The sequence below is a fragment of the Puma concolor genome, chromosome B2, assembly GCF_028749965.1.
Source record: "Puma concolor isolate L17-30 chromosome B2, mPumCon1.1.hap2, whole genome shotgun sequence".
Taxonomy (NCBI): Eukaryota; Metazoa; Chordata; class Mammalia; order Carnivora; family Felidae; genus Puma; species Puma concolor.
The window spans coordinates 118,715,502-118,743,444 of record NC_141671.1 but is presented as its reverse complement, the minus strand read 5'-3'; the positions used below and the strand labels follow the sequence as shown (position 1 = coordinate 118,743,444).

The 27,943-nt window shown below is 37.6% G+C and overlaps 1 protein-coding gene across 5 annotated transcripts in view; it reads right to left on the bottom strand.

Moving 5' to 3' along the window:
- LAMA2 (laminin subunit alpha 2) overlaps window positions 1–27,943 on the bottom strand; it is a 622,089-nt gene that overhangs the window by 78,554 nt on the left and 515,592 nt on the right. For all 5 annotated transcript variants that reach the window (XM_086707799.1, XM_086707800.1, XM_086707801.1 and 2 more), the window contains 4 exons: window positions 24,725–24,827; window positions 8,079–8,195; window positions 5,609–5,791; window positions 1,394–1,548 (listed from right to left, as the gene is read on the bottom strand). In XM_086707799.1, coding sequence (XP_086563925.1) covers window positions 1,394–1,548; window positions 5,609–5,791; window positions 8,079–8,195; window positions 24,725–24,827 — 558 coding nt within the window. The remainder of the gene's footprint in view (window positions 1–1,393; window positions 1,549–5,608; window positions 5,792–8,078; window positions 8,196–24,724; window positions 24,828–27,943) is intronic.

The window sequence follows — 27,943 nt, the reverse complement described above, 5'->3', positions numbered from 1 at the left end:
TCTCTTTACATTTTTTAACGTTTATTTATTTTTGAGAGAGAGCCCATGCGCGTGGGAGGGGCAGAGAGAGAGGGAAACACAGAATCTGAAGCAGGTTCCAGGCTCTGAGCTGTTAGCAAAGAGCCCGGCGTGGTGCTTGAACCCACAAACTGTGAGATCATGACCTGAGCCGAAGTTGGCCACTTAACCGACTGAGTCCCCCAGGCACCCCTAAATTTCTCTTTAGTCAGCATGAATCCCTTTTTAAAGTGCACCTTGAACTTATTATCTTAGCCTTGTTTAGAGGTATCAGCAATGTAAAATGATATACTGTTACTTGGGCATCATATTATTGGTCCACTACTAAAAAATATATAAATTGATGAGTTAAGAAAAGGCATTTTCTGGTCCTTCTAGCTTCAAAGTTGTTCAGAAAAATGGAACTTTCAAGATGGAAGACTTAGGTATCTAAAAAGATTTGAGTATAAACATGACAACACAAAAACTGTTATTTTTTGCTTGCATTTCTAGAGTTGTCATGGGATGAACTTACTAGTCTAGATAAAGTTTCACATTGGCACTTAACAATTCTACCCTGGTTCAACAGATTACTATCTTCTAGAAAGTTCTGTTTTTTTTCCTAATAGTTTTCTAATTAGATTAATAAAGAGCAAAATTTTGATACAACTGAGGTATTCTCCATTCTTAATTCAAAAAAACCTGCAGAAATTATAACCAAAATAATTTTTGTTGTCACTTGTACTCAGACAAAAAATATAGAAAATGGTGGTTCTTCGTTGCTATTATTCTATGTACTCTTGTTCATTCCTTCCTGATACAGCCCCACCGATTGGCCTTTTTTGCTTTCATCAAAAGCAAGGAACTCTCATTCATGTCTTTTTAACAAACAATCTTGCTATTTGTGCTACTCTATTCAAATACTGATAAAATATAACAAAATTCCCATTTCTTTTAAAAATATTTAAGTTTATCTGAGAGGGAGAGAGAGAGACAGTGCAAGCACAAGGGGGGGGGGCAGAGAGAGAAGAGAGAGAGAGAATCCCACGCAGGCTCTGCATCATTAGTACAAGCCTGATGTGGGGCTCAAACTCACAAACTACGAGATCATGACCTGAGCCAAAGTCAAACACTTAACCCACTGAGCAACTCAGGTGCCCCACAAAATTCCCATTTCTAAAACAGTAAGTAGCGATTATTCATCCTATGAGATGTATTTTGAAATCTATGGGAAAAAAATCTAACCTTTTATCCTCCTCCCCTACCCTTAAAACAGCGTCAAGTTAAAGGAAAACAAACAGATTATTCAACAGGATACACTGGGAGAAGTTATTCACTCTGGGAATAATACAAAAAAATTACAATCAATTACTGATATTGAAAGTAAAAAGCTTACAGAATTGGCTTGTTTCCGGGCTTGGTTTATCAGTTCCTTTATCTCAGAGATGTTTTTCTTTAGGTTATCCTCAAGTTCCTTGATGGGTTTGAGTTTATCTATTAGACGATCAGCTTCTTGTTCTAGATTTTTCACAGTGGCGTCTGCATCTGCAACTGCATAGACCAAGATTCGTGCACACCACACACACACACACACACACACACACACACACACACACACACAGAAATGAAAATAGTAGTATGCTCAATTAAATAATTGAAAGGATTTCATCTTATCCACATGACAAAGCAGGGCCATGACTGTTGAAGCACAGTTTGTGATGGCAAATGGGAATATTCCAGTTGGAGCTCAAGCAGGTCAAAGCAGAAATGTTAGAGATAGAGGACCAATGCTTTGGCTTTGTGATCAAGGTGAAAGTTAGCATTGAAGGTAGAGAATACGAGGAACTCAATTCGATGATTAATTTCTAGCGTCAGCCAAAAATCTAACCTTTATGGAATAGAATTTCAGTTATGGAATCAAGGAAATGAAAGTGTTTTAAAATGTCATCTCATCTGTCCAAGCCAGAACTGTATTTAAGTCAGAGTTCTCACACAAAATTGGTTTTCTTTCTTTTTTCTCTCTGTCGTTCTTTGTACATCTTAAAGAGAGAAGCTATCAAAATGTCTTCTTGAAAACATTGCAATGTTCAACAACCCTCAGACTGAAGGCCTATGTTAAACTTTAATTAAATCTTTCATGCTGCAGTTCATTTTCATTTTGAAGAATAATTGATTATCCTAATCTCTGTATTAGGTTGAACCATATTAAACTGTCATTTTGATAGGTTAAAAAGGTTGAATATCGACAATTTGAAAAGGGGTTTTAACCCTCAAATAATTGAAGTTTATCACTGATCCAGAGACTTTCTGCATGTGCTTTTTGTAGGAGGGTAAATGACCCATGGAAACCAATTAGTCAATTTCTAGGATGCTGGCAGTCTTACCCAAACCATGTCACTTATTATCTGATTGAGCACGTATTGTTCTTCTTTCTGTCATTGTGACCATGATGAAAAAGTGAAACTACTTAAGGACCAAGGCTGTGCACCCTGCTCGGCTATGAACTATGTACTCTCTGGTGGCCAATGGACCACTGAGAGCTAATCCTCAGGAATGAATCAAACGTGCTCAAAAGGAAGGAAATTATTATTTTCTAAACTAGGTTTTGAATTAAGTATTTTGAACTCATTCATAAATATGAACAATATTGTGACTGATGTTTAAAAAGGACATAGGTCTGTTATTAATTTTAATAGAGTTGCTACATCAAAGCCTGAAATGCAGGTTACTGGCATCAAAGCCCTTGTTATATAATTGCATATTCAACAGAGGCACAGTAACTACTTTGTATTGTATACTTTTAATAAGCCATTTGCCCATGTTTTCTTTCCTTTAATTCTCCAATATTACTCTGGTTTTCTACAAATTATTCTAGAATTGAGAAAAATGGCTTAGATTTGGATTCATGGGAAAAAGGAAAAGGGTAAAGCAAAGGACACTTAAGGTTCGTCCAAGAAATGATTCTTTTCTTTGAAGCTTCCAGATTCTAATCAAATGTTTCTAAATGAAATTTGAATTTCCCTACCTCTCTCATTCCCCTCACCCCATCTTCTGAAGCAGATTAAGTCTTTTGGAAATTATCTTCTTGATGGTTTTAAAAATAAATAATCTGTAATAGTGAGTCTGATACTTTCTTGTAGTTTTTAAAAACTTCTGACTTTCTTCCATAATTATTTCAGCATATAGATTTAAAATCACCTTTGAAGATAGATTATGATTATGTTTTTCTAGAAAATTATCTATCTCTATTAGGCTCTAAAATTCATCAGCATAGAGTTTTGACAAGTACTCTCTTATGTGTTAAATTCCCCCCCCCTACTTTGTTATAGTTCCTTTAGAACTTTGCCTATCTGTGCTTTATCATTCTTGATTAAGCCTGCCAACAATTTAAAATGTTTTATCTTTACATTCCTAAAGATCGACCTCTTGTATTTATCAAGTATATTATTTTTCTCTTTTAATTCACCATTTTTTTCATCTTCTTTCTTTTAATTTTATTTTGTCTAATTTATAGGGTTGATTACCTAAAACGTTCATTTCACTGCTTGTTTAGTGAGTTGATCACACTCATTTCCCACTGAGGACAGCCTTGGTCATATTTCCCAGGTTTTGATATGTTGGATTGTATGTTATTTCCTATTCTGCGGTTTTATTTCTGACTTTGAGTTTAAGCTATGAGATGTTTAAGAGAGAATATTATTATATCCCAATAATTTCTCATTTAATAAGATCTAATTGTATTAATTTTATTAGGGGCTTCTCCAAGGATAATTCTCTAGAAGTTGAGAATAATTATTCATTAGGAGGGGGGAATGTGAGCTCCAGGGGAGAAAAGCAATGACAACAACATATATCTGATCTATTTTAATCCTGCTGCAAGGAAGTCATTTGAACTTCAGTGGTGGAATCTGTGTCATGAGAGGCATCACAATTTAGCTCAATTTGTGGAAGAATTCTGTTTTCCACCTTTCTGTTGGTATCATACAGATATTTCACTAATTTCTATAACACAATTGAAAATACTTAATATCAAATACATCCACATGCTAACTTTTTGTAAAGGAATATGTCCTTTTTTTAATGTATCTAGCGTCAATGCTGTGACACTGGAAAGCATAGCCATGCCATGTTAAAGCAATACCCAAACACACTAACATTCAAAGCTGAAGCTTTTGCAACAGGCAATCAAGCATGAAGTTGTTAAAAGCATGCAAGTAAACATATACATACTGATTTCTGCAGGTAATTTCATATGGAAGCAAAACAAAAAGAAATTAGAAAATTCATGAGGAAATATTTTTAGAGATATTACAAAGCAGTGATGATCAAAAAATGGTACTTGTCACAAGTCGTCCTAATAACAAATGCACCCTATTTTAAGTCAAACAAGTGTTATCAAATAAAAATCCACAGATACGTGTCAGTTAGCAGGCTATTGTTCTGAAAGATAGAAAACAGACCCAGTTTAATTAATATCACAGATAACTATCTCTAGATAGAGGGTAGGATCAAAGAGTTAGAGATAAATATTATGAAAAGGCCATATCAGATGAGAATCAATCTGAAGTGGAATGAAATGATCTCTTAAATTTTAAAATAAGTAAAAGAGAATGATATTTACTTTAAAACTAATTTTCATTCTTTTTTGAGTGTGTGTGTACGGGGATATTGTGATTTGGTATGCATTAGAAGCATTTATTCAGCTGGCAATGATGTTAAAAAACAGCACCCGAATTAGAGAACACGTAACATCAGTAACAGTGTTTTCGTTATTGCACGGATTAAACATTTTGACACCCAGTGAAAATGTTGGTGTATAAATAGAGGGCTTGTCTCTTGAGAGTATCAAGTACAAAAAACCAGGCGTCTCTTTTGGTGAAATCACAGAGTGAGATAATGTTCTATCACTTCACAGAATGGAAAAAAGAATATAAAAATATCCTAATGTTTACTGACTACAGTTTAATAATTTAAATTATCATTATATTAAGTTCTACCACATTTTCTCAGCAAAATCCTTATGAACTTGACATAATTTAATGCAATACACAAAAGATGTGAAGAAATATTCTTGATACAGTGCACAAATACTTAAATTTCCTGAAAATATTAACTAGAATTTAAATAATGAAATATTAATATTTTGTAATTTTAATGCATTTCAGGCCAATATCATTTTAATATCCTGTTATAAAGGTCTGCTAGTAAGTGTAGTCCTTGGCCTCTATGTTCCAAGGAACTTCACCAACTTGGGGGATATAATTTCCCAAGCACAACTGTGTTTTCAGTTACACTGAAGGATTAAAAATGTATTTGGCCAAAAAAAGAACAAAAAAGTATTTGGCATCCCTATACCAAAAATCATGCAGACTTTGAGAAGTTTAATTTCCTCTGGACTGGGCAAAATGTGGATGAAGAAAGCACTATGCAGAACCTGGGGACTTGGGTTCTAGTCCTGGAGCCACAGACGCTCCATTCTGGAGCCCAGTCTATGAGGAGAGCAGACAACATCACCGTGGGGGCTCCTCCAGCTCTAAGAGTTATGAGGCTAGGGTACTTTTATAGCGTGAAGAAACAAATGACACGATCAAAGTGAAAAAGGAGATCTTACTGTTCTTCGAAGGATCTTTTACCACAGCATTTGTTTTGGCTATGCTGTCTGCCAGTTGATTGTAATTTTTCTTCAGGCCGTCAAGGTCCTGGTGGAGATCTTTAATCCGTGCCAGCACATGTTTTGCTGTGTCGTTGGCTTGTCTCGCTTTGTCCTTAACACCTTGCAGTTTAGCGGCTGTGTCTGCCAGCAGAAGAAGGTGTAAGGAGCAAAACAAAGGGTGTGGGGTTGGTGGCTTACTCCATGCTTGTCAAAGGGAGAAGGTGGCTTGCCGACCTCAGGGACACACACACAAAGGGAAAGGCTGAACTTTGTCTCATTAGGTTATAGCAAATGAAATAAATTTTTAGCTAAATTAAATTTTCTCAGGGACCTTTGCTACGCATATTTGATTAGCTCTTCCGATAGCAGAGCTATTATTCTAAATGTTCATCGTCTAAGGGTACATTGTGATTTGCTGCTGAACTTATTAGACAGAGAAATTTATCCATGAGTCATAGTTTCATCTGCACATTCAGAAGGGGGAATGGTGAATGTACTTGAACTTAAAGGTAGAGAGACCTTCTCAGTTCTTTTAGACCATATGTTTATGTATTTACATTTATTTTTAGCATCGGAAATTTTCTATAAATGTCCTTGCTACTGAAGGACATGACATGCAATCCTGGAAAGTTAGGTTTTTTTAATGTTAAAAAAGTAAAAACAATGAATATTTCCTGTATTATATAAATGTATGCATTAGTTTCCTTGATCATAATTTGTGTAAAAAACATACACTGAAGAAATAGATGACAACTAGTGTGTGTAGATTAGTGGTTAAGACCACAGGCTCCAAGAGCACCTGGGTGACTAAGTTGGCTAAGCATCCAGCTCTTGATCTCAGCTCAGGTCATAATCTCATGGTTCGTGAGTTCAAGCCCCATGTCAGGCTCTGTACTGGTAGTGCAGAGCCTGCTTGGGATTCTCTCTCTCTCCCTCTCTCTACCCCTCCCCCACTTGTGTGTTCTCTCTCTCTCTCTCTCTCTCAAAATAAATAAATAAACTTTAAAGCAAAAAGAAAAAAAAGACTACAGGCTCTGAAGTTAAGCTGTGGGGTTCAAATCTCATATATACCACTTTTAACAAGGGCCTTCAGTAGCTTATTTGTTTCTTAAGTTCCACATATGAGTGAAATCATACGATATTTGTCTTTCTCTGACTTATCTGCTTAGCATAATACCGTGTGTCAGTTTGTCACCTAAAAAGTGTGGATAATATTGTTCACTTTATAGGATTAGTATGAGGATCGCATACACTTAACAAGCATATTGGATAAGCACCCAAGAAATCTTAGCACACTTTGTTATTGTTCTTTCATGATATGAAAAATATAAAGGAGAGTGCTTTTAGGAACTAATACCAAACAGCAACCTCAAGTACTTACAATAGGTAGGAAGATATTACAGACAGGGTTCCATCATTAATGTTTGAAAGCTGAAACATTTAAGTACTGAACTTTGCGAAGACAGATGTGCTGATGGTTGCCAGAGGGGAAGTTGGTGGGGAGGATGAGCAAAATGGGTGAAGGGTAGTGGGAGGTCTCCCCTTATGTCATGAATAAGTCATAGAAATAAATACACAGTATAAAGGATATAGTCAATGCTACTGTAACAGCATTGTATCAGAAAAGACCTTAGCTACACTTGTGGTAGCATAACCTATAGCATAACCTATGGAGGAGTTGAATCAGTATGTTGTACGCTTGAAAATAATGTAATGATATGCATCAACTATACTCAAAAAAAAATGATGTGCAGAAAGGCTCTCACCTGTTACTGTAGGTACTATAATTATCTACTGTAGGTACTATAATTATCTGCTGCAGCTTTTCAAGAACAGTACTCGTGTGGTTTTATTTTTTTCTCATTAATATAAGATTACAAATAATATTATTTCTAATAATAATAGTCTTATTAGGAATAAGATTTCCCGGGCTGACACATGGAAGAACAGTATAATCACAACATGGCTCTATTTTCTTTTTTTGCAACATATACCTATGGCTGTCAGCCAGGGTAATAGAGCATAAGACATACCATAGTGTGAAGTATACTTTAATCTCTCATTCTCGCAAAGAAGAATTCATAAGTAAGAAAACCAATATCTAAGTTCCTGACAACAGTCCAAGTGCAGTGTCAGAAAAAATGGTAAACGTTAGGTCAACTGAAGGGCGCCTGGGTGGCTCAGTCGGTTGAGCGTCTGACTTTGGCTCAGGCCATGATCTCACGGTTTGTGAGTTCCAGCCCCGTGTTGGGCTCTGTGCTGATAGCTCAGAGCCTGGAGCCCGCTTCGGATTCTGTGTCTCCCTCTCTCTCTCTGCCCTTCCCTTGCTAATGCTGTCTCTATCTCTCATAAACAAATAAACTTAAAAAAAATTAAAAAAGAAGTTCAGGTCAACTGACACTGAGTGAGGTGTATATGGAATGCTTACCATCGGGAATGGCTGACGACTTTGCCAAAGTGTCATTCAAAGCTCTCAGGAGATCTCCATTTTTAACATCTGCATTTTCTAATCGGGTTATTAAGCCATTCAGATAATCATCATTTTCTGTGGGTAGAAAACAACAAAAAAGATGAAATAATTTTAATAATCTTTGAGTTTATACATCTCTGATCTGGATATATCATTTCACATTATTTTAATATAAAGCTTATAAAAGGCAGGAGAATTAACTTAATTCTTTTAATTAATTGGCATCTATCAATACATATATTTCAGATCATAATATAAAAGAATGTGTTTATGAAATAACCATTTCACTCTCCAACATGTTTTACAACCATGTTTTTTTATTGGTATCTGATCTTTCTCTGACTTAATTTGATGGTTTTCTATGGAGAAAAAACTTCAAAAGAATCAATCTTTTATTGCATTCATAATGATGCCCTCTTGACATCATTCCCATGAATATAATTATTTTCAAAATTTCATTACCAAAATGGATCATTTGGATTGGCTTTTAAAAATCTCAAATAGACTTTTGAGGAAGATGGCGGCATAGGAGGATGCTGGGCTCACCGCGCGTCCTGCTGATCACTTAGATTCCACCTACACCTGCCTAAATAACCCAGAAAACCGCCAGAGGATTAGCAGAACGGAGTCGCCGGAGCCAAGCGCAGACGAGAGGCCCACGGAAGAGGGTAGGAAGGGCGGCGAGGCGGTGCGCGCTCCACGGACTGGCGGGAGGGAGCCAGGGCGGAGGGGCGGCTCGCCGGCCAAGCAGAGCCCCCGAGTCTGGCTTGCAAAAAGCGGAGGGGCCTGACGGACTGTGTTCCTACAGCAAGCGCGACTTAGCGTCTGGGAGGTCATAAGTTAACAGCTCTGCTCAGAAAGCGGGAAGGCTGGAGGACAAAGGGAAGGAGAGCTGCTGAGCCCCCGGACGACAGAGCTCAGTTTGGTGGGGAACAAAGGCGCTCGCCAGCGCCATCTCCCCCGCCCATCCCCCAGCCAAAATCCCAAAGAGAACCAGTTCCTGCCAGGGAATTTGCTCGCTCGGCGCAAACACCCAACTCTGCACTTCTGCGGAGCCAAACCTCGGCAGCGGATCTGACTCCCTCCTGCTGCCACAGGGCCCCTCCTGAAGTGGATCACCTAAGGAGAAGCAAGCTAAGCCTGCCCCTCCTGCCCCTGTGCACCTTGCCTACCCACCCCAGCTAAGACGCCAGATCCCCAGCATCACAAGCCTGGCAGTGTGCAAGTAGCCCAGACAGGCCACCCCACCCCACAGTGAATCCCGCCCCTAGGAGAGGGGAACAGAAGGCACGCACCAGTCTGACTGTGGACACAGCGGTGGGCTGGGGGCAGACATCAGGTCTGACTGCGGCTCCGCCCACCAACTCCAGTTATACACCACAGCACAGGGGAAGTGCCCTGCAGGTCCTCACCATGCCAGGGACTATCCAAAATGACCAAGCGGAAGAATTCCCCTCAGAAGAATCTCCAGGAAATAACAACAGCTAATGAGCTGATCAAAAAGGATTTAAATAATATAACAGAAAGTGAATTTAGAATAATAGTCATAAAATTAATCGCTGGGCTTGAAAACAGTATAGCTGACAGCAGAGAATCTCTTGCTACAGAGATCAAGGGACTAAGGAACAGTCACGAGGAGCTGAAAAACGCTTTAAACGAAATGCATAACAAAATGGAAACCACCACGGCTCGGATTGAAGAGGCAGAGGAGAGAATAGGTGAACTAGAAGATAAAGTTATGGAAAAAGAGGAAGCTGAGAAAAAGAGAGATAAAAAAATCCAGGAGTATGAGGGGAAAATTAGAGAACTAAGTGATACACTAAAAAGAAATAATATACGCATAATTGGTATCCCAGAGGAGGAAGAGAGAGGGAAAGGTGCTGAAGGGGTACTTGAAGAAATAATAGCTGAGAACTTCCCTGAAGTGGGGAAGGAAAAAGGCATCGAAATCCAAGAGGCACAGAGAACTCCCTTCAGACGTAACTTGAATCGATCTTCTGCACGACATATCATAGTGAAACTGGCAAAATACAAGGATAAAGAGAAAATTCTGAAAGCAGCAAGGGGTAAACGTGCCCTCACATATAAAGGGAGACCTATAAGACTCGTGACTGATCTCTCTTTTGAAACTTGGCAGGCCAGAAAGAATTGGCACGAGATTTTCAGTGTGCTAGACAGAAAAAATATGCAGCCGAGAATCCTTTATCCAGCAAGTCTGTCATTTAGAATAGAAGGAGAGATAAAGGTCTTCCCAAACAAACAAAAACTGAAGGAATTTGTCACCACTAAACCAGCCCTACAAGAGATCCTAAGGGGGACCCTGTGAGACAAAGTACCAAAGACATCACTACAAGCATAAAACATACAGACATCACAATGACTCTAAACCCATATCTTTCTATAATAACACTGAATGTAAATGGATTAAATGCGTCAACCAAAAGACATAGGGTATGAGAATGGATAAAAAAAGAAGACCCATCTATTTGCTGTCTACAAGAGACTCATTTTAGACCTGAGGACACCTTTAGATTGAGAGTGAGGGGATGGAGAACTATTTATCATGCTACTGGAAGCCAAAAGAAAGCTGGAGTAGCCATCCTTATATCAGACAAACTAGACTTTAAATTAAAGGCTGTAACAAGAGATGAAGAAGGACATTATATAATAGTGACAGGGTCTATCCATCAGGAAGAGCTAACAATTATAAATGTCTATGCGCCGAATACCGGAGCGCCCATATAAAACAATTACTCATAAACATAAGCAACCTAATTGAGAAGAATGTGGTAATTGCAGGGGAATTTAACACCCTACTTACAGAAATGGATAGATCATCTAGACACACGGTCAATAAAGAAACAAGGGCCCTGAATGAGACATTGGATCAGATGGACTTGACAGATCTATTTAGAACTCTGCATCCCAAAGCAACAGAATATACTTTCTTCTCGAGTGCACATGGAACATTCTCCAAGATAGATCATATACTGGGTCCAAAACAGCCCTTCATAAGTTTACAAGAATTGAAATCATACCATGCATACTTTCAGACCACAATGCTATGAAGCTTGAAATCAACCACAGAAAAAAGTCTGGAAAACCTCCAAAAGCATGGAGGTTAAAGAACACCCTACTAACGAATGAGTGGGTCAACCAGGCAATTAGAGAAGAAATTAAAAAATATATGGAAACAAACGAAAATGAAAATACAACAATCCAAATGCTTTGGGACGCAGCGAAGGCAGTCCTGAGAGGAAAATACATTGCAATCCAGGCCTATCTCAAGAAACAAGAAAAATCCCAAATACAAAATCTAACAGCACACCTAAAGGAAATAGAAGCAGAACAGCAAAGGCAGCCTAAACCCAGCAGAAGAAGAGAAATAATAAAGATCAGAGCAGAAATAAACAATATAGAATCTAAAAAAACTGTAGAGCAGATCAACGAAACCAAGAGTTGGTTTTTTGAAAAAATAAACAAAATTGACAAACCTCTAGCCAGGCTTCTCAAAAAGAAAAGGGAGATGACCCAAATAGATAAAATCATGAATGAAAATGGAATTATTACAACCAATCCCTCAGAGATACAAACAATTATCAGGGAATACTATGAAAAATTATATGCCAACAAATTGGACAACCTGGAAGAAATGGACAAATTCCTGAATACCCACACTCTTCCAAAACTCAATCAGGAGGAAATAGAAAGCTTGAACAGACCCATAACCAGCGAAGAAATTGAATCGGTTATCAAAAATCTCCCAACAAATAAGAGTCCAGGACCAGATGGCTTCCCAGGGGAGTTCTACCAGACGTTTAAAGCAGAGATAATACCTATCCTTCTCAAGCTATTCCAAGAAATAGAAAGGGAAGGAAAACTTCCAGACTCATTCTATGAAGCCAGTATTACTTTGATTCCTAAACCAGACAGAGACCCAGTAAAAAAAGAGAACTACAGGCCAATATCCCTGATGAATATGGATGCAAAAATTCTCAATAAGATACTAGCAAATCGAATTCAACGGCATATAAAAAGAATTATTCACCATGATCAAGTGGGATTCATTCCTGGGATGCAGGGCTGGTTCAACATTCGCAAATCAATCAACGTGATACATCACGTTAAAAAAAAAAAAGAGAAAAACCATATGATCCTGTCAATCGATGCAGAAAAGGCCTTTGACAAAATCCAGCACCCTTTCTTAATAAAAACCCTTGAGAAAGTCGGGATAGAAGGAACATACTTAAAGATCATAAAAGCCATTTATGAAAAGCCCACAGCTAACATCATCCTCAACGGGGAAAAACTGAGAGCTTTTTCCCTGAGATCAGGAACACGACAGGGATGCCCACTCTCACCGCTGTTGTTTAACATAGTGCTGGAAGTTCTAGCAACAGCAATCAGACAACAAAAGGAAATCAAAGGCATCAAAATTGGCAAAGATGAAGTCAATCTTTCGCTTTTTGCAGATGACATGATACTATACATGGAAAATCCGATAGACTCCACCAAAAGTCTGCTAGAACTGATACATGAATTCAGCAAAGTGGCAGGATACAAAATCAATGTACAGAAATCAGTTGCATTCTTATACACTAACAATGAAGCAACAGAAAGACAAATAAAGAAACTGATCCCATTCACAATTGCACCAAGAAGCATAAAATACCTAGGAATCAATCTAACCAAAGATGTAAAGGATCTGTATGCTGAAAACTATAGAAAGCTTATGAAGGTAATTGAAGAAGATTTAAAGAAATGGAAAGACATTCCCTGCTCATGGATTGGAAGAATAAATATTGTCAAAATGTCAATACTACCCAAAGCTATCTACACATTCAATGCAATCCCAATCAAAATTGCACCAGCATTCTTCTCGAAACTAGAACAAGCAATCCTAAAATTCCTATGGAACCACAAAAGGCCCCGAATAGCCAAAGTAATTTTGAAGAAGAAGACCAAAGCAGGAGGCATCACAATCCCAGACTTTAGCCTCTACTACAAAGCTGTCATCATCAAGACAGCATGGTATTGGCACAAAAACAGACACATAGACCAATGGAATAGAATAGAAACCCCAGAACTAGACCCACAAACATATGGCCAACTAATCTTTGACAAAGCAGGAAAGAACATCCAATGGAAAAAAGACAGTCTCTTTCACAAATGGTGCTGGGAGAACTGGACAGCAACATGCAGAAGGTTGAAACTAGACCACTTTCTCACACCATTCACAAAAATAAACTCAAAATGGATAAAGGACCTGAATGTGAGACAGGAAACCATCAAAACCTTAGAGGAGAAAGCAGGAAAAGACCTCTCTGACCTCATCCGTAGCAATCTCTTACTCGACACATCCCCAAAGGCAAGGGAATTAAAAGCAAAAGTGAATTACTGGGACCTTATGAAGATAAAAAGCTTCTGCCCAGCAAAGGAAACAACCAACAAAACTAAAAGGCAACCAACGGACTGGGAAAAGATATTTGCAAATGACATATCGGACAAAGGGCTAGTATCCAAAATCTATAAAGAGCTCACCAAACTCCACACCCGAAAAGCAAATAACCCAGTGAAGAAATGGGCAGAAAACATGAATAGACACTTCTCTAAAGAAGACATCCGGATGGCCAACAGGCACATGAAAAGATGTTCAGCGTCGCTCCTTATCAGGGAAATACAAATCAAAACCACACTCAGATATCACCTCACGCCAGTCAGAGTGGCCAAAATGAACAAATCAGGAGACTATAGATGCTGGAGAGGATGTGGAGAAACGGGAACCCTCTTGCACTGTTGGTGGGAATGCAAATTGGTGCAGCCGCTCTGGAAAGCAGTGTGGAGGTTCCTCAGAAAATTGAAAATAGACCTACCCTATGACCCAGCAATAGCACTGCTAGGAATTTATCCAAGGGACACAGGAGTACTGATGCATAGGGGCACTTGTACCCCAATGTTCATAGCAGCACTCTCAACAATAGCCAAATTATGGAAAGAGCCTAAATGTCCATCAAGTGATGAATGGATAAAGAAATTGTGGTTTGTATACACAATGGAATACATGGCAATGAGAAAAAATGAAATATGGCCTTTTGTAGCAACATGGACGGAACTGGAGAGTGTGATGCTAAGTGAAATAAGCCATACAGAGAAAGACAGATACCATATGGTTTCACTCTTATGTGGATCCTGAGAAACTTAACAGGAACCCATGGGGGAGGGGAAGGAAAAAAAAAAAAAAAGAGGTTAGAGTGGGAGAGAGCCAAAGCATAAGAGACTGTTGAGAACTGAGAACAAACTAAGGGTTGATGGGGGGTGGGAGGGAGGAGAGGGTGGGTGATGGGTATTGAGGAGGGCACCTTTTGGGATGAGCACTGGGTGTTGTATGGAAACCAATTTGACAATAAATTTCATATATAAATTAAAAAAAAATAAAAATAAAAATCTCAAATAGTTATGATTGTAAATAGAATCTCCCAAATCAGTAAATATCACATTAATATTTATTTGAAAGAGAAATACAAATCATAGGAATGAAAAAACTTCTAGTACATTTCTGATAAATTGGCATTTCTAATAAATAATATTTTATAAACTGCTCTCAAATAGGCTTTCTATAGGTTTTTTCTTGCTACCTTAGCATGATTGCTTTAATATTAAACAAAAAAAAAAAAACCCACTTATTGGAGATAATTTAATATTACAAATGTACATTTTTCAGCTTCTTTCCACTAGTTTTTAACATTGTCCAAACTTTGGCTTAGTTTGGAATCTAAAGTTATGGAATCTTTTAGGAAAAAGAAAATAAAGATCCAATTTGCTGATAGAACAACATAAGTTTTGAAGCTTTGCTTAAATACACATCAATTTGCAAATGTATCTTAAGACTGAATCTAAAAAAAAAATTTAAAAAATGGAAAAAAAAAAGACTGAATCTGTCTTGTTCTTTTCTCTAAGCATCATTTATTAGTGAACAGTGTAATTGAATAAATGAACGATATGAAATTCTGGGCTTCCTCTAATACTTTTTACCTCTCTGAATGGATAAAGCAGATCATTTCTTAAAAAAATTTTTTTAAATAGTTTTTTATGCCATAATTTTTTTCCCTGGCCAGATGCATGCTAATTGTTTCAAATAGCTCTACAGAAATGCAAAATGTAAATAAAAGGCAGAGTCCTCAATTAAAGAGGATCACTGAGAAAGGACCAGGGAAGAGGGAGTCCCCTCCTGACCTGGACTGGCAGAGACATTCAGTCACAGTAATGACCGGCAGTCTGTGTGTATGTGTATATGATACAGCAACTTCAAGATATATGTGCTATTACCATCTCCGACTTACAAATGAGGAAATGGAGGCTTAGAGAATTTATGTAAATTTCCTAAATTTGCATGATTAGTAAATGGCAGGGAATTCAAATCCACGTGGTCTTATTCCAGAAATTGTGCTCTTCATGGCCACAGTGTGCTAGGGATTGGTAATCAAAGCCGGGATCCGCAGGGCATGCTAGGTGGTGGCGTTCTTCCCTACCCACACTGGCCTCCCTTCCTTTCACCTCAGCTCTCTTCTCATTTTCTCCTTTGTTGCCTTAAAAAATTGGCCCCAGTTAAAGAAATCTCATGAGCCTCACACAAACACTATGTACAGAATCAACTTGGAATATTAGAGAAGATTAGCCATGCCTACGTGTGAAATGACAGGCAGATGTACAAAGTGTTCCACATTTTTATAAATAGAAATAATTACCAAATTAAAGTAAAGCACCTAAGATTAGCGCATACAAAGGAAGAGTAAGATATCATTTCTCATTTATCAGGTTGGGAAAAGTTAAATGTCTGATAATACCAAGTGGTTGCAAGAGTGTTGGTGGAAATTCAAATCGATGTTATTTTCTGAAGAACAATTTAATACATTTCTTAGGATTTTAAATAGACCTGTATTTGTCCCAGCAATTGCACTGCCAGAAATTTAGCCTGCAGATATACTTATGAAACCATATTAATGTGTATCTTCCAGAATGTTCGTTAGATCTTTATTTGTAATAGCAAAACAGGAGAAATAGCAAAAATGCTCTGTATTAAGGGACGTTTCTATCACTATGGCAATGGTACATACGTAGTCTTTAAAAAGAATTAGGTGAGTGGGTGCAGATATGAAAGAAAAAGATCCTTAAGATCTTTCTCATGAAAATGAGCAAGACATACCATATACATACCAACACATGGATATAAAAACTTGTCAGGGTGGGGTCTGGCGGTGGGTAGGTGGCACAGAACATACCAGAGAACCCTGACAGTACTTACAGCAGCAAGGGAGTTGATGGTGGTGTGGGAAGTGGTATACTAAAACCTTTCATTTGTACCTGGTCATGCTGATCATATTGCTTTCTTGGTGCAGATATTTCTATTCTTCTATTTAAAAGAATTAAAAAAAACACAATAGAAAATGACTACAGCAACCTGAACTATGGCAGACTGCTATTGCCAACACACAAAACTGTTGTTTTCATCGTTTTCCTGGTACCTAGCGTGGGCAGGCCAGGTCAGGCCAGACTAGGTCTCACACAACTGTGCCGTAATGGCCTTGATTTGGTTGTATGCATACCCCTTGTAGAGGCAGTACACCTGACTTCTCAGAGGAACCGAGCAGGCCCCTGTCAGCTGGAGAACAACCCTGGCCTTTACTGGCCTTCATCTGGGAAGGATAGCAAAGGGAAAGGAAGATGAATCAAGGATTCTTTTAAAAAAAATTTTTTTTTTTCAACATTTATTTGTTTTTGGGACAGAGAGAGACAGAGCATGAACGGGGGAGGGGCAGAGAGAGAGGGAGACACAGAATCGGAAACAGGCTCCAGGCTCTGAGCCATCAGCCCAGAGCCTGACGCGGGGCTCGAACTCAGGGACCGCGAGTCGTGACCCGGCTGAAGTCGGACACTTAACCGACTGCGCCACCCAGGCGCCCCTGAATCAAGGATTCTTAACAATAAGTGCTCTGAATGTGAAAAAGAGGACTGAACAGATTAATGACCCACTTCATTTCATGTAAGGGCTTTATAGGCAGATAGATTAAACCACTGTTATACAATAGTAAGGTAAGCACAGGCTACAGTTTAATGCATCTGCTTTCAAGCTCCAAGCCAAAGGACCTGATGTCACTGAAAAACAAAGCATAAAATATCCCAGCAAAGCATGGTTCTAAAACATCAATGTGTCCATCTCAGTCACTAAGATGTTATTATTTTCAATTCCAGTGCCTCAAAGTATACTTTCCAAGTAATTAGATTTTCTCCTCTGTCAATCATGATTCATCTTTCTTTTAATACTTCGGTTATTTTCACTGTTTGTACTAAAATAAAATCTTTGGATAGGTCATTGAAAGTCTACTTTCAGAAAGAAAGCCAGTCTGATTATGACTGTGATAGCTATACGAACCCCTTACAAATAAAGGGCTGCTCTTTTGATATTAACTTGTAAGTCTTCATCAATTAAGGAAATGGAACAGTACAAATTTTATTTCTTAGCTTCTTGATTGGATTTGATTTTTTAAATAATGAAGCATTCAAAATGTTCTGGAAAGCAAGATCTTCATGTACAGTGACAAAAAAACACATTAGTTTAAAGGGCATCACTTGGTTTATAGTATTTTGTGCATTCGGAGAGCAAATGCTGGCTGAACAAGCAGGCTAATTATTCCAAAGAAAGACCGATCCGAAGTACATTGTTGCTGCTGTCCCTCAAGTTCCAAAGCAGTAATTTTGCTCCTCTGCTTTCTGTACTAGAAAATAAAAATGTGAATATTCTGACCCCACTCTGAATTCTATGTTTCACCTACTTGATTCGGATTCCTTCTTGATGTATCCTTTCTTACATTCTGATCGGTTTTTTTTTCCTGAAGTAGTTTCTGGAATTTCTCAAACCCAATCTAAATACTTTATAGCTTCGTCAATAGAATTAGGTGAATAGAAGCTGTGTACAGAAAAGTAGTGCAGATTTCAAAATGGAAAACTTGAGAAATTATAGCAATGAAAAGCTCAAAAAATAAGCACTCCAAGGTTGGTTTTAAATGAAAACACATATGAGGCAGAGTGGCTCCATAGGTGACATGCAAGGAAGATTACATTTGGCCCAGTTTGTACTGTAACATGACCACAAAAGTGGAATTATTAATAGTTAAAAGAACACCTAACCCAATTCTTTAGTTGTCATTTCTGAAGAACAAGTAAGGGTCGGATTTGTGATTCATAGCGACATTTAGAGGATTTCCTCTCATTTCCTCGGCTCTTGAACCCAGTAGCTGTAATCAAGTCATTCCTTCTATTTTCTCTCTAGACACCACACTCACCAAACCTCAAACCAAACCTCTGGTTCCCCCTTTCTCCTCCTGTCCTCACACATGAGAAGGCAAATGTCCAGAAATGGGTTTGGCAGAGGCAGAGGTCATAAAGTGAGGGGAAGAAGCAGAGCAGTAAGGGTAGACTGTGAACATTCCGGGCAATGTCATTTCCCTTTGTTGCCTGTCAGCTGACATGGTGAGGCAGACATATTCAAAACGAAAATCACAAGACAGAGTTGTAAGTCAGTTCCACTAAGAGTACACATTTACTCGTGTCTCTGAAGCTGTGCTGAATAGGGTTTAAAGTTTAGATTAGAACTGGTGACTTTGAACAATGCTATGCCATATCTTAAAGCTGTAAATGTGATTTCTTTCATCATCAATAATGATCTTTTACAAAATTCTAGTCATTAAAAGTGTCATGTGGTGCAGTGAAATCCTTATAAGACTTAGAGATGGAAGTTTTGGGTTCAAATGCCAATTCTATCCCTTTTTACATGTATAAATGAGGACAGCACATTTCTTTGTATGACTGATATGAGAAATAAATCTGAGGATATATGAGAAAGTATTGGCTTTATGACAGGCAGTAAATGGTAACAAAATAATTCACATTGGCTTGATAATGGCTTTGATGTATTTACCAGTTTTCAATAATGTTGAAATAGGTTTCAGCTAAATATAAGAATGCTTTTAAACAGATTTTAATGAAATATTCTATTTGACTATCCAAACTCATTACGTTCTTCAAATGCAATTTTTAGTTTTTATTTATGCACAAGCAAATACCTTGAGAGAATCTCTCATTCATAAGGATGAAATTCACAGAATGACTATTAATTTTCAAGGGGTCTGGTTAAATGGAATCTCTCCTGCCAAACTACCATCCAGATAACGTTTTGCAATGAACCTGATTACCATGATATTTGTCTTATTATGAACTACTACTTTGATGGATCCTTATCACTTCTGATTTGCTTCTTTAAACAAAAATGAAGGAATATCCTCTCTTTAGGATTTCCTTGTAAAAAAAAAACCATGTCACTTTCATTTGTCACAAATGTGCTTTATGTTTTCTTGTGAAGGCACCTGCTAAGCTAGAGAGCAGATCAATAATGTTTGCAGCATTTTTACGTGTGGTTCTGAAGCAAAAAGGGATCGGCATGAGGTCATGTAAAATATCTTGATTTTGACCTTCCTGGTAATGAGAGATTTCTGCTACCTTGGGTATTCATCCACTTATTCATTTATCAAGCATTTTTTAGAATCATTAAGTGTCACTGTGTCACCTTCTTAACTATGGAAGAAGCTCAGTGTTTTTATCCAGCTATGCGTAAAAGCATAGGCTTTGGAGCCAGACTAATTGTGGGCTAAAGTGTTGGTCCCACTGTACAAATGTGGTATAATTCAAATTGCTGGTGTTTATTCAAATCAAATGATTTTGTTTTATATATGAGAGGTGGCCAGCCTTACCAAATTACATAATATATGATTGTGTTACACAATTTTTAAATTTTATTATATTACATGATATATTTTCTTCTATGAACATTTTAAGAACATTGGAGGTACAATTTTCCTCAAATCACTTCACTCTTAGTTTTTCACCCACCTATACAGTCCTTTGTCTTCTTAATACTGAGATTTCCAAAAAGTCTGCCCTCTAGGTCAACCTCACAACCCAGGGCAGGAAGCTGAGGCCTTGCAGAAGGATGGGCAGCTGCATAAGGAAGAAAGCTGGGCAAAAGTGAGACCCTGCTTCCTGTCCCTGGCCTCCTGTCACTGACTTGATGAGGTTGCTATGCCAGTCTTTCCACATTTTGTACTTCTATCCCTCCTTCATGATGTTATTCCTATGTTTCCTTTTCCCCAGATGCTGTCACAACTTTGAGATATGTCCAATCTCTGATTGCCTATTTTGCCCAGACATGTATATTAGAGTTCCCGTTCATGGGAACCTCTGAGGTCACTTAATGGGTGGGTCTACAGGGAAGCATATTACTGAGAAACCTTGCCCTTAACTGAAAGGGCCAAATGAGGTCTTGTTCATCATGGGCACAATGCTTGAAAGGCCCTCAGTAAATTTCAGGTGCAACTGAATATGCCCTTCCTCCCACTAGAGAAAGGGCCATAATAGGAAATCTGAGGAGAGGAGGGAAGGGGTCCTTGTGTGGTGGCAGGATATCCAAAGACTTAAGATACCAAAATAGAGGCAAATCCTCTCTTCAGCCAGTGTAACAAGAAACCAAAATGACCAGACATTAAAACACACTTATGGTACCTCTAGGACAAGCTCTGAAGCCCGACTGTGAGCCTGCTCATTTTGTTTTGGCCAGCAAGGTATTCTAGAAGAAATTGAATTAGAATACCTTCAAGTAAGGCAAGTACTGTCTGGTCCAACAATTCCTACTTGTCCATATCTGCCACTACTTTGTCACTTTACATTTGAACTTCTACACCAAGTCCAACCTGATTTCATTATCTTGATTTTCTCTATTCACACTCCCAAGGAGGAACTACAGCTCTGTATGAAAACTCAGCAATTTCTATGGGAAAAGGTTGTTTTGTTCTTCAGACTATGGGAGACTAGGGGATCCAGGCTCAATTTCATCGATTTAATCCAAGAATTATTATTTTTTTTTTTTTGTCAATGGAACAGATTTTGTCTTTCATATGCCTATCTTTAGAAAGGCTGATTTTGGCAAATGGTAGTATGTGAATTCAAAGGCGGTGCATGTTTAGTAATGAAAGAATGCTTTGGACAAAATTTAACTCCTGCATCATACTTCGGTTTAACAGCACTACAGCATTTCTGTTTATTCTTTTTTTTTTCTAATCTAAAATAACATCGTAGAATCTTACCAGGTTAGTAATTACAACTGTATTACATTCATGAAGGGAGAACTTTTCTGATACACTTGTCTGGACGGAAAGCCCAAGTGTTAGGAGGATAAGAGCATAGAAAAAAAATATTGATTAATTTGATAAAAGTTCATGTTTGGGATAATTTTGTTACTGTTCTTTGTGCTGGACAGTACTATGCGTCATGCAATTCACCGAATCAATATGTCTGCGTTTGGGAATAGATCTTTTTATTTTATATGAGTGTCATCCAGTTTATAGAAATGTTATCTATTCACTCATAAGTGACTGATGTCACTTATTTGTATGAATACAAAAATTAAGGATAAATTAAGAAGTAAATAATATTGAAAACTTACTCTATGTAAGATAAGGTACATAATTGTAAAATATTAGTATTCTCAACCTTGTAATATACCATCCTTGGCTTCATTCCTTGCCTTATACACATTCCATGAGAACTTAACTGGCTATTTTATTGACAAAATCTCTTGTCAATCTGCAAAGTAGTGTTAATTCACCTGCTGTTATTAATTCATCTTCTAACTCTTCTCGATCATCAATATGTCCCAAGTTCCATATCCATCAAGGAAATGGTTTTTACCTCCAGAGACATTCAATCAGTGTAGACTGGTTTCCAATTTCAACTGTGTACAAGGGCAAATTTACTTTTAACAAATGTATATTCAAAAATTTAAAAGCAAAACAAATTGCTCCTGGCAAGTTCAGACTCCCTCCAGGCAAGGGCAGCATGAAAATGGCAGGGAGAAGCACTAAGTCATTTGTGACTAAAGCACGGACTAACCGGATTGTACCAAATTGAACCAAGTAACAAATTAGAAATACAGAGGGTATACTGGCCTCCCCATTTTTATTCCTTCTCACTCCAGGCACCAGAGAAAGGGAAATGACTAAATCTCGATTTTAATAGCTGCTGTCAAGAGTTTTGCTCTGTAGGGCCTATTTCAGCAGTTCCTGGTGGTAATATATGGCATTTCTCTGATTAACAGCCATTTTATAACTTGTGTAATTGGCCACAAATCAGGGGAATGTCATAATGTAGCAAGAAAACATTCCCATCTCCGTCAGAGCCTTGGCTTGGATTTTTGGAGAAATTATTACAGGAGTAGTTTGTGGGTTTTCATTACTTTAAATAATGTACTACCTGAAGTACAAAAAAAGACATTTAAACTAATGAACATTTCTGTCTCCTAGCCCTTTCTACTATGCCTGTCTTTAGACTTCTTTTTTGTTTTTAGGAAAAAAAATACTCTAAAGATTGAATTATTTCTTCATTTTTATAACACCAGTATTTTTAGGAAAACAGAGGGAAGGGCAGGGTTGGGAGTGAGGTGCGGTGACTCAGGCATTCATCTCAGGAGTAAAATTTAAAGGGGCACTTTAATCAAATGAAAAATATTTTGATGTAATATTTTAAAAATTAAAACTAATTCAAAGAAGATCTATGATACACAAAATATTAAACTTTGAAATCAAAAAGGATCTGACCCCCCACTTGCATGACCTAACCTCACTCACTTCACCTTAATCCTAGCTCTGAGCAAAGGTATTGGATGGGAAAGAGTGGCCACAAAGTAATGAGGTCAATTCAACTTGTCTAAAAGGAAAATAGGTTTGGATTCTATTGTTACTCTTCAGGTTAGGATAAGAGCAAGTCCTACATAGAACTACACAGAACTATGTTTATAGAGGTTTCTTTCACCTGTGACACACAGTCCAAATTATACAGTACCATGTATAATGCAGGCAGGAGTTGTAATTTCCTACTGGCCTCTATTAGAGACAATGGACAATTAGTTTAAAGCATGACAAATGTAAATGCTTATAAAACCTCTTTTGTTTCGAAGGTTAGTAAAGATGAGTACCATTCTTCTTAAACATTTTTTTTTGAATATATGTTTATTTCCTGATTTGAGCTAGTCACGGTGATATTATACACCAGAAATGCAAAGTTAAGAAGAAGAGAGCGTGTCTGTCCTCAAGAAGATGGGATATAAGTACAAGGTTGCTGTGGGCTGACAAGTCTATAATAAAGGTAGGCAGTGAGAAGGGGCATGTAGTTCAGATGGAGTGTCTAGTTGCCTGGAAATGATGACATTTGAGCTTAATTTTGAAGCTCTGCTGGAAGATAATTAAATGAAAAAGAACGAAAGGTGGTGAAGCATTCCAAAGAGAAGGATCGATACTCTGAAATATGGAGGCTTGGAATGGTAGTATATTTTGGAAGGACTGTGAGTATTTCAGTAAGGTTGGGGACATACATGCAAGCCAGAAAATGGTAAGGAATGAGATGGCAGAGAGAAACGGGAGGCAACTGAAATAAAAAAAAAACAACAGGAGATATTTGAATGAAATAATAAATATAATAGCTTACCTAGAGAGCAGCTATATTGAGTAATACATTTTTAATGCAAAGCCCATAATGTACCGAAGTAGATATTTTATGTACTTTGATGACTGAATTAGGAATAAAACACAAGAAAAATGTACTTAAAAAGCATAAAAATTTTCGGGAAATGTGACCACTATCAAATTGAAAGTTTCATAAGGACATTTGTATGATGTCTAATTCATTCCTTTGTGACTATTATTTCTGAAGCCAAAACAAGTGGGATTTAGTACTCTTAAACACTTGTTATGCTTTAATTTAAAAGTCACTACTCTGGGGCGTCTGGGTAGCTCAGTCAGTTAAGCTCAGTCAGTTGATCTCAGCTCAGGTCATGATCTTATAGTCATGAGATCGAGTCCCATGTGGGGCTCTGTGCTGAGTGTGGAGCCTGCTTGGAATTTTCTCTCTCTCTTTCTCTCTCCTTCCCTCCCTCTCCCTCTGCCCCTCTCTTGCTCACACACTCTTTCCTTCCTTTCTCTCTCTCTAAAAAATGATAAATTAATTTTAAAAAAGTTACTATACTTTAGATATAGGCAATATGATGTTATGTAAATTAGGTTAAAAATTATGAAATATTGCCCAGTGCAAAATGAGATATGATGTCAAAATACTGAAAAGCTGAATTAAATCCAGATAATAAAAATAATCATAAAAATCATGGTGAAATAATTTCACTTTTCCAATAGTGTGACAAAATATCCTACCAATTAGAAATATAAGTATTTCTTGGGTTGGCTCTTGGGTTGGCTCAGTGGGTTAAGCGGCTGACTCTTGATTTTGGTTCAGGTCATGATCTCATGGTTTTTGAGGTAGAACCTGGCATTGTGCTCTGTGCTGACAGCATAGAGCCTGTTTGGGATTCTCTCTCCCTCTCTCTCTTTGTGTCCCCTCCCCCCACTCACACGTGTGTGCGTGCGCTCTCTCTCTCTCTCTCAAAATAAACATTAAAAAAACAAACTACAATTAATCTGAAAATAATAATAAAGAGAGGTCATACTAACCTTTGACATCGTTTGCTAACTTCTTGGCTTCATTAAGAACCCCAAAGCTTTTCTGAAGAGAACCTTTGGCACCTTCCTTTAATGAACCCTGAGGACCTGTTGCCTGTGGACAGAGAAAGAGTGTCACATATCAACAACCACAGAATTATGGAGTAGACATATCTGGCCGGCAGCAGTATACAGATTTACTTCCAGGGAGGCCTTCTGGGCTACAGAATTATAAATTAGCACATATTGGTGATTAAAGTCAGGAGGCTATCTATTGGGAGAGGAGAAGAAGAGCTAGAACAGAACCCTCAGGAATCCTAACATGTGAGGGGCAGGTTCAGAAAGTGGAGCTGGCAAGGTACCTGGGATACCAGAGCGAAAAGAGAAACCAGGAGAGCATGATACTATGGAAGTCAAGAGATGCAGAGGTGCCTCAAAGCATGATGGTTGGCAGTGTTGCAAGGATATAATTGGTCAGAATTAAATGCTATACAATAGTTGAGCAGATGAATAACTGAACACATCTATTGACTTAATCCCTAATCACATTTTACTTGAGTTGTGTGGTAAGGGGGGGGGGGGCAGTTCTTATCTCCTTCAAATGAGGAAGAACACCACTCCCTTTAAAAACACATCTCCAAGTTCTACAGCAAAACAAAGTCTTCTAAATAACAATCTCTGAGCTAAAATCATCTCCTAGCAAAGATGTATTTGTTGAGGCTTGACTTAAAAGAGATGACAAAAAGATAGCAGCATGAAATGGGAAAAGGATCGTTTAACCTAGTGTCTAGTTATCTGTCTTAATAGTGTTTGTTCCTTAGCAATCATCACATAATACACATATATCATCACATAATACATTTATACCAAGAGATAAATCAAATAGGATCTTATGTGTAAAGTTTAAATTGGAAAAGTATTTCAGGAAGCAGAAGAGCTAGAGAATGCTAAATATACTTACTGTTGAAGTTATAAAGCTAATTCAGGTTATCCCAGACCTAACACTCTTAAAAGATACCTGCAAGTGCCTCAGTAACGTGTTTTTGTTTGTTTGTTTTTAAATCAGTCACATTATTTGAGCATTAAACTAGGAAAGATCACAGAACTTGATACTGTTGTGGTAAAATTTACTTTCAGGTATTCTCCTAACAAACTTTAATTTAATCTAAATGAATCAGTCAGAGAAAGAGAAATGCCATTATGATTTCATTCATATGTGGAATTTAAGAAACAGAACAGATGAACATAGGGAAAGGAAAACAGAAGAGAGGGCGGCAAACCATAAGAAACTCTTAACTACAGAGAACAAATTGAGGGTTGATGGAGGGATGTTAGCAGGGGATGGGCTAAATGGACAATGGGTATTAAGGAGAGCACTTCATTGTGATGAATCACTAAATTCTACTCCTGAAAATAATATTACACTATTATGTTAACTAAAATTTAAATAAAAACTTGAGGGGCACCGGAGTAGCTCAGTTGGTTGAGTATTTGACTCTTAATTTTGTCTCAGGTCATGATTTCAGGGTTGTGGGATCAAGCTCGGTATCGGGGCTCAGTGTGGAGCTTGCTTAAGATTCTCTCTTTCTCTCCCTCTACCCTTCTCCCCTGCTAGCACTCTCTCTCTCTCTAAAATAAAAAAATATATATATAAAAAATTTAAAAACCCAAACTTGAAACATTGATAAAAATAAAAATAAAAAAAAAATAATCTGTTCACAGAACAGGTATCTACAAAAGGACATATTGGATACATCTATATAAATAAAAAGGGAAATGGCGCATATATATCTAGCACTTGCATAAAGAGATTTCTGATAACCCCAGAAAATTATTCTATGGAAAATGGACAGTCTCTTCAACTGAGAACACAGAAATTCTTAGGCCTATAATTTCTCTTGGGAATTAGATACAGTAACATCACATAGTTTCATTTATTAAAAAAAAAAATAAAAAAGGTAAGTGCATCAACATAAGTGGCACAAATCCAGTATACTTTACTCAAAAAAAAAAAAAAAACAAAAAAACAAAAAAACTAAGTCTTAGTTCTTTACTAAGGTCCTATATTTGTTCCAAACTTACATTCCATTCTTACTCTCTTGGTTACAGGTTTTCTGGATCAAAACAGATCAGAGAAAGGAAATTACAAAAAAAGAAGGATGAAGATTCTCTAAATAGGCACATGAAAACAGCAGAAGTGACAGCTGACAATCTGTCTGACAATAGGAAGGAGAAGTTATCAAGTAGAGAAAAAAATGAAAGGCTCCGAAGTCCAAATCAATTTGGATAGGGATAAAGTAGGTTTCAGTAGCTGCCCGTGTAATTGTAGTAAAATAACCAATGTTGATAATGATGATCCTGAGTCATCCAGATCATATGGGTCACTCATAGCACTAGACAAAAATAGACCAAGATAGAAAGGAAGGAAGGAAAGAAGGAAACAGCTTTCCCTGCAGCCTTGAGATGTGAATGTCTTTCTACAAGAATATAATCTGGCAAGCATTTAACAACCAAAATTTTAAAGCTAATCTTGGATATGCAAAGTGAGGCATGGGGGTAAAGGAAGGAGAGAAAGTTGATATGCTGCACATAAGAAAATTAATGAAATGAGGTAAGAGAAAAGAGGGGAAGAATCAGACAACATGGAAAGAGGCTAAAGTTTGAGCTGTGAGGGACTATGGATAGTGGTGACCAGTCTTCATTTTTTTCTACCCTTACAGATTTCAACAGTTTTATTAAGGGATAAACTTCACATATTTAAAATTTACAGTTTGATAAGTTTTGACATATATACACCCATGAAACCATCAGGACAATCAAGGTAGAGAAACCATCCATTTCCTCTTGATTTCTCCCTTGCACCCCTCCTTGACTTCCTCTCAACTCTACACAAACACTGCTTCTCCTTTCCATCACTGTTCGTTTGCATTTAATAAAATATTACATAAGTGGACTCATCTAGCTTGTTCTTTTTTGTTTGGCTTCTTTCACTCAGCATAATTATTTCAACATTTGTCCATGCTGTGTATCAATGTGATCCTTTTAAAAATTAAATGGATATGCCCTAATCTATTCATTCACCTCTTGTTGGACATTTGGGCTATCTCCAACATTGGCCATTCTAAATTGAGTTTCTAGGAGCATTTGTGTACACGTCTTTACATGAACATATGCATTCATTTCTCCTGGAATGAATACCTAGAAGTGGAGTAGTTAGATGATATGGCGGTA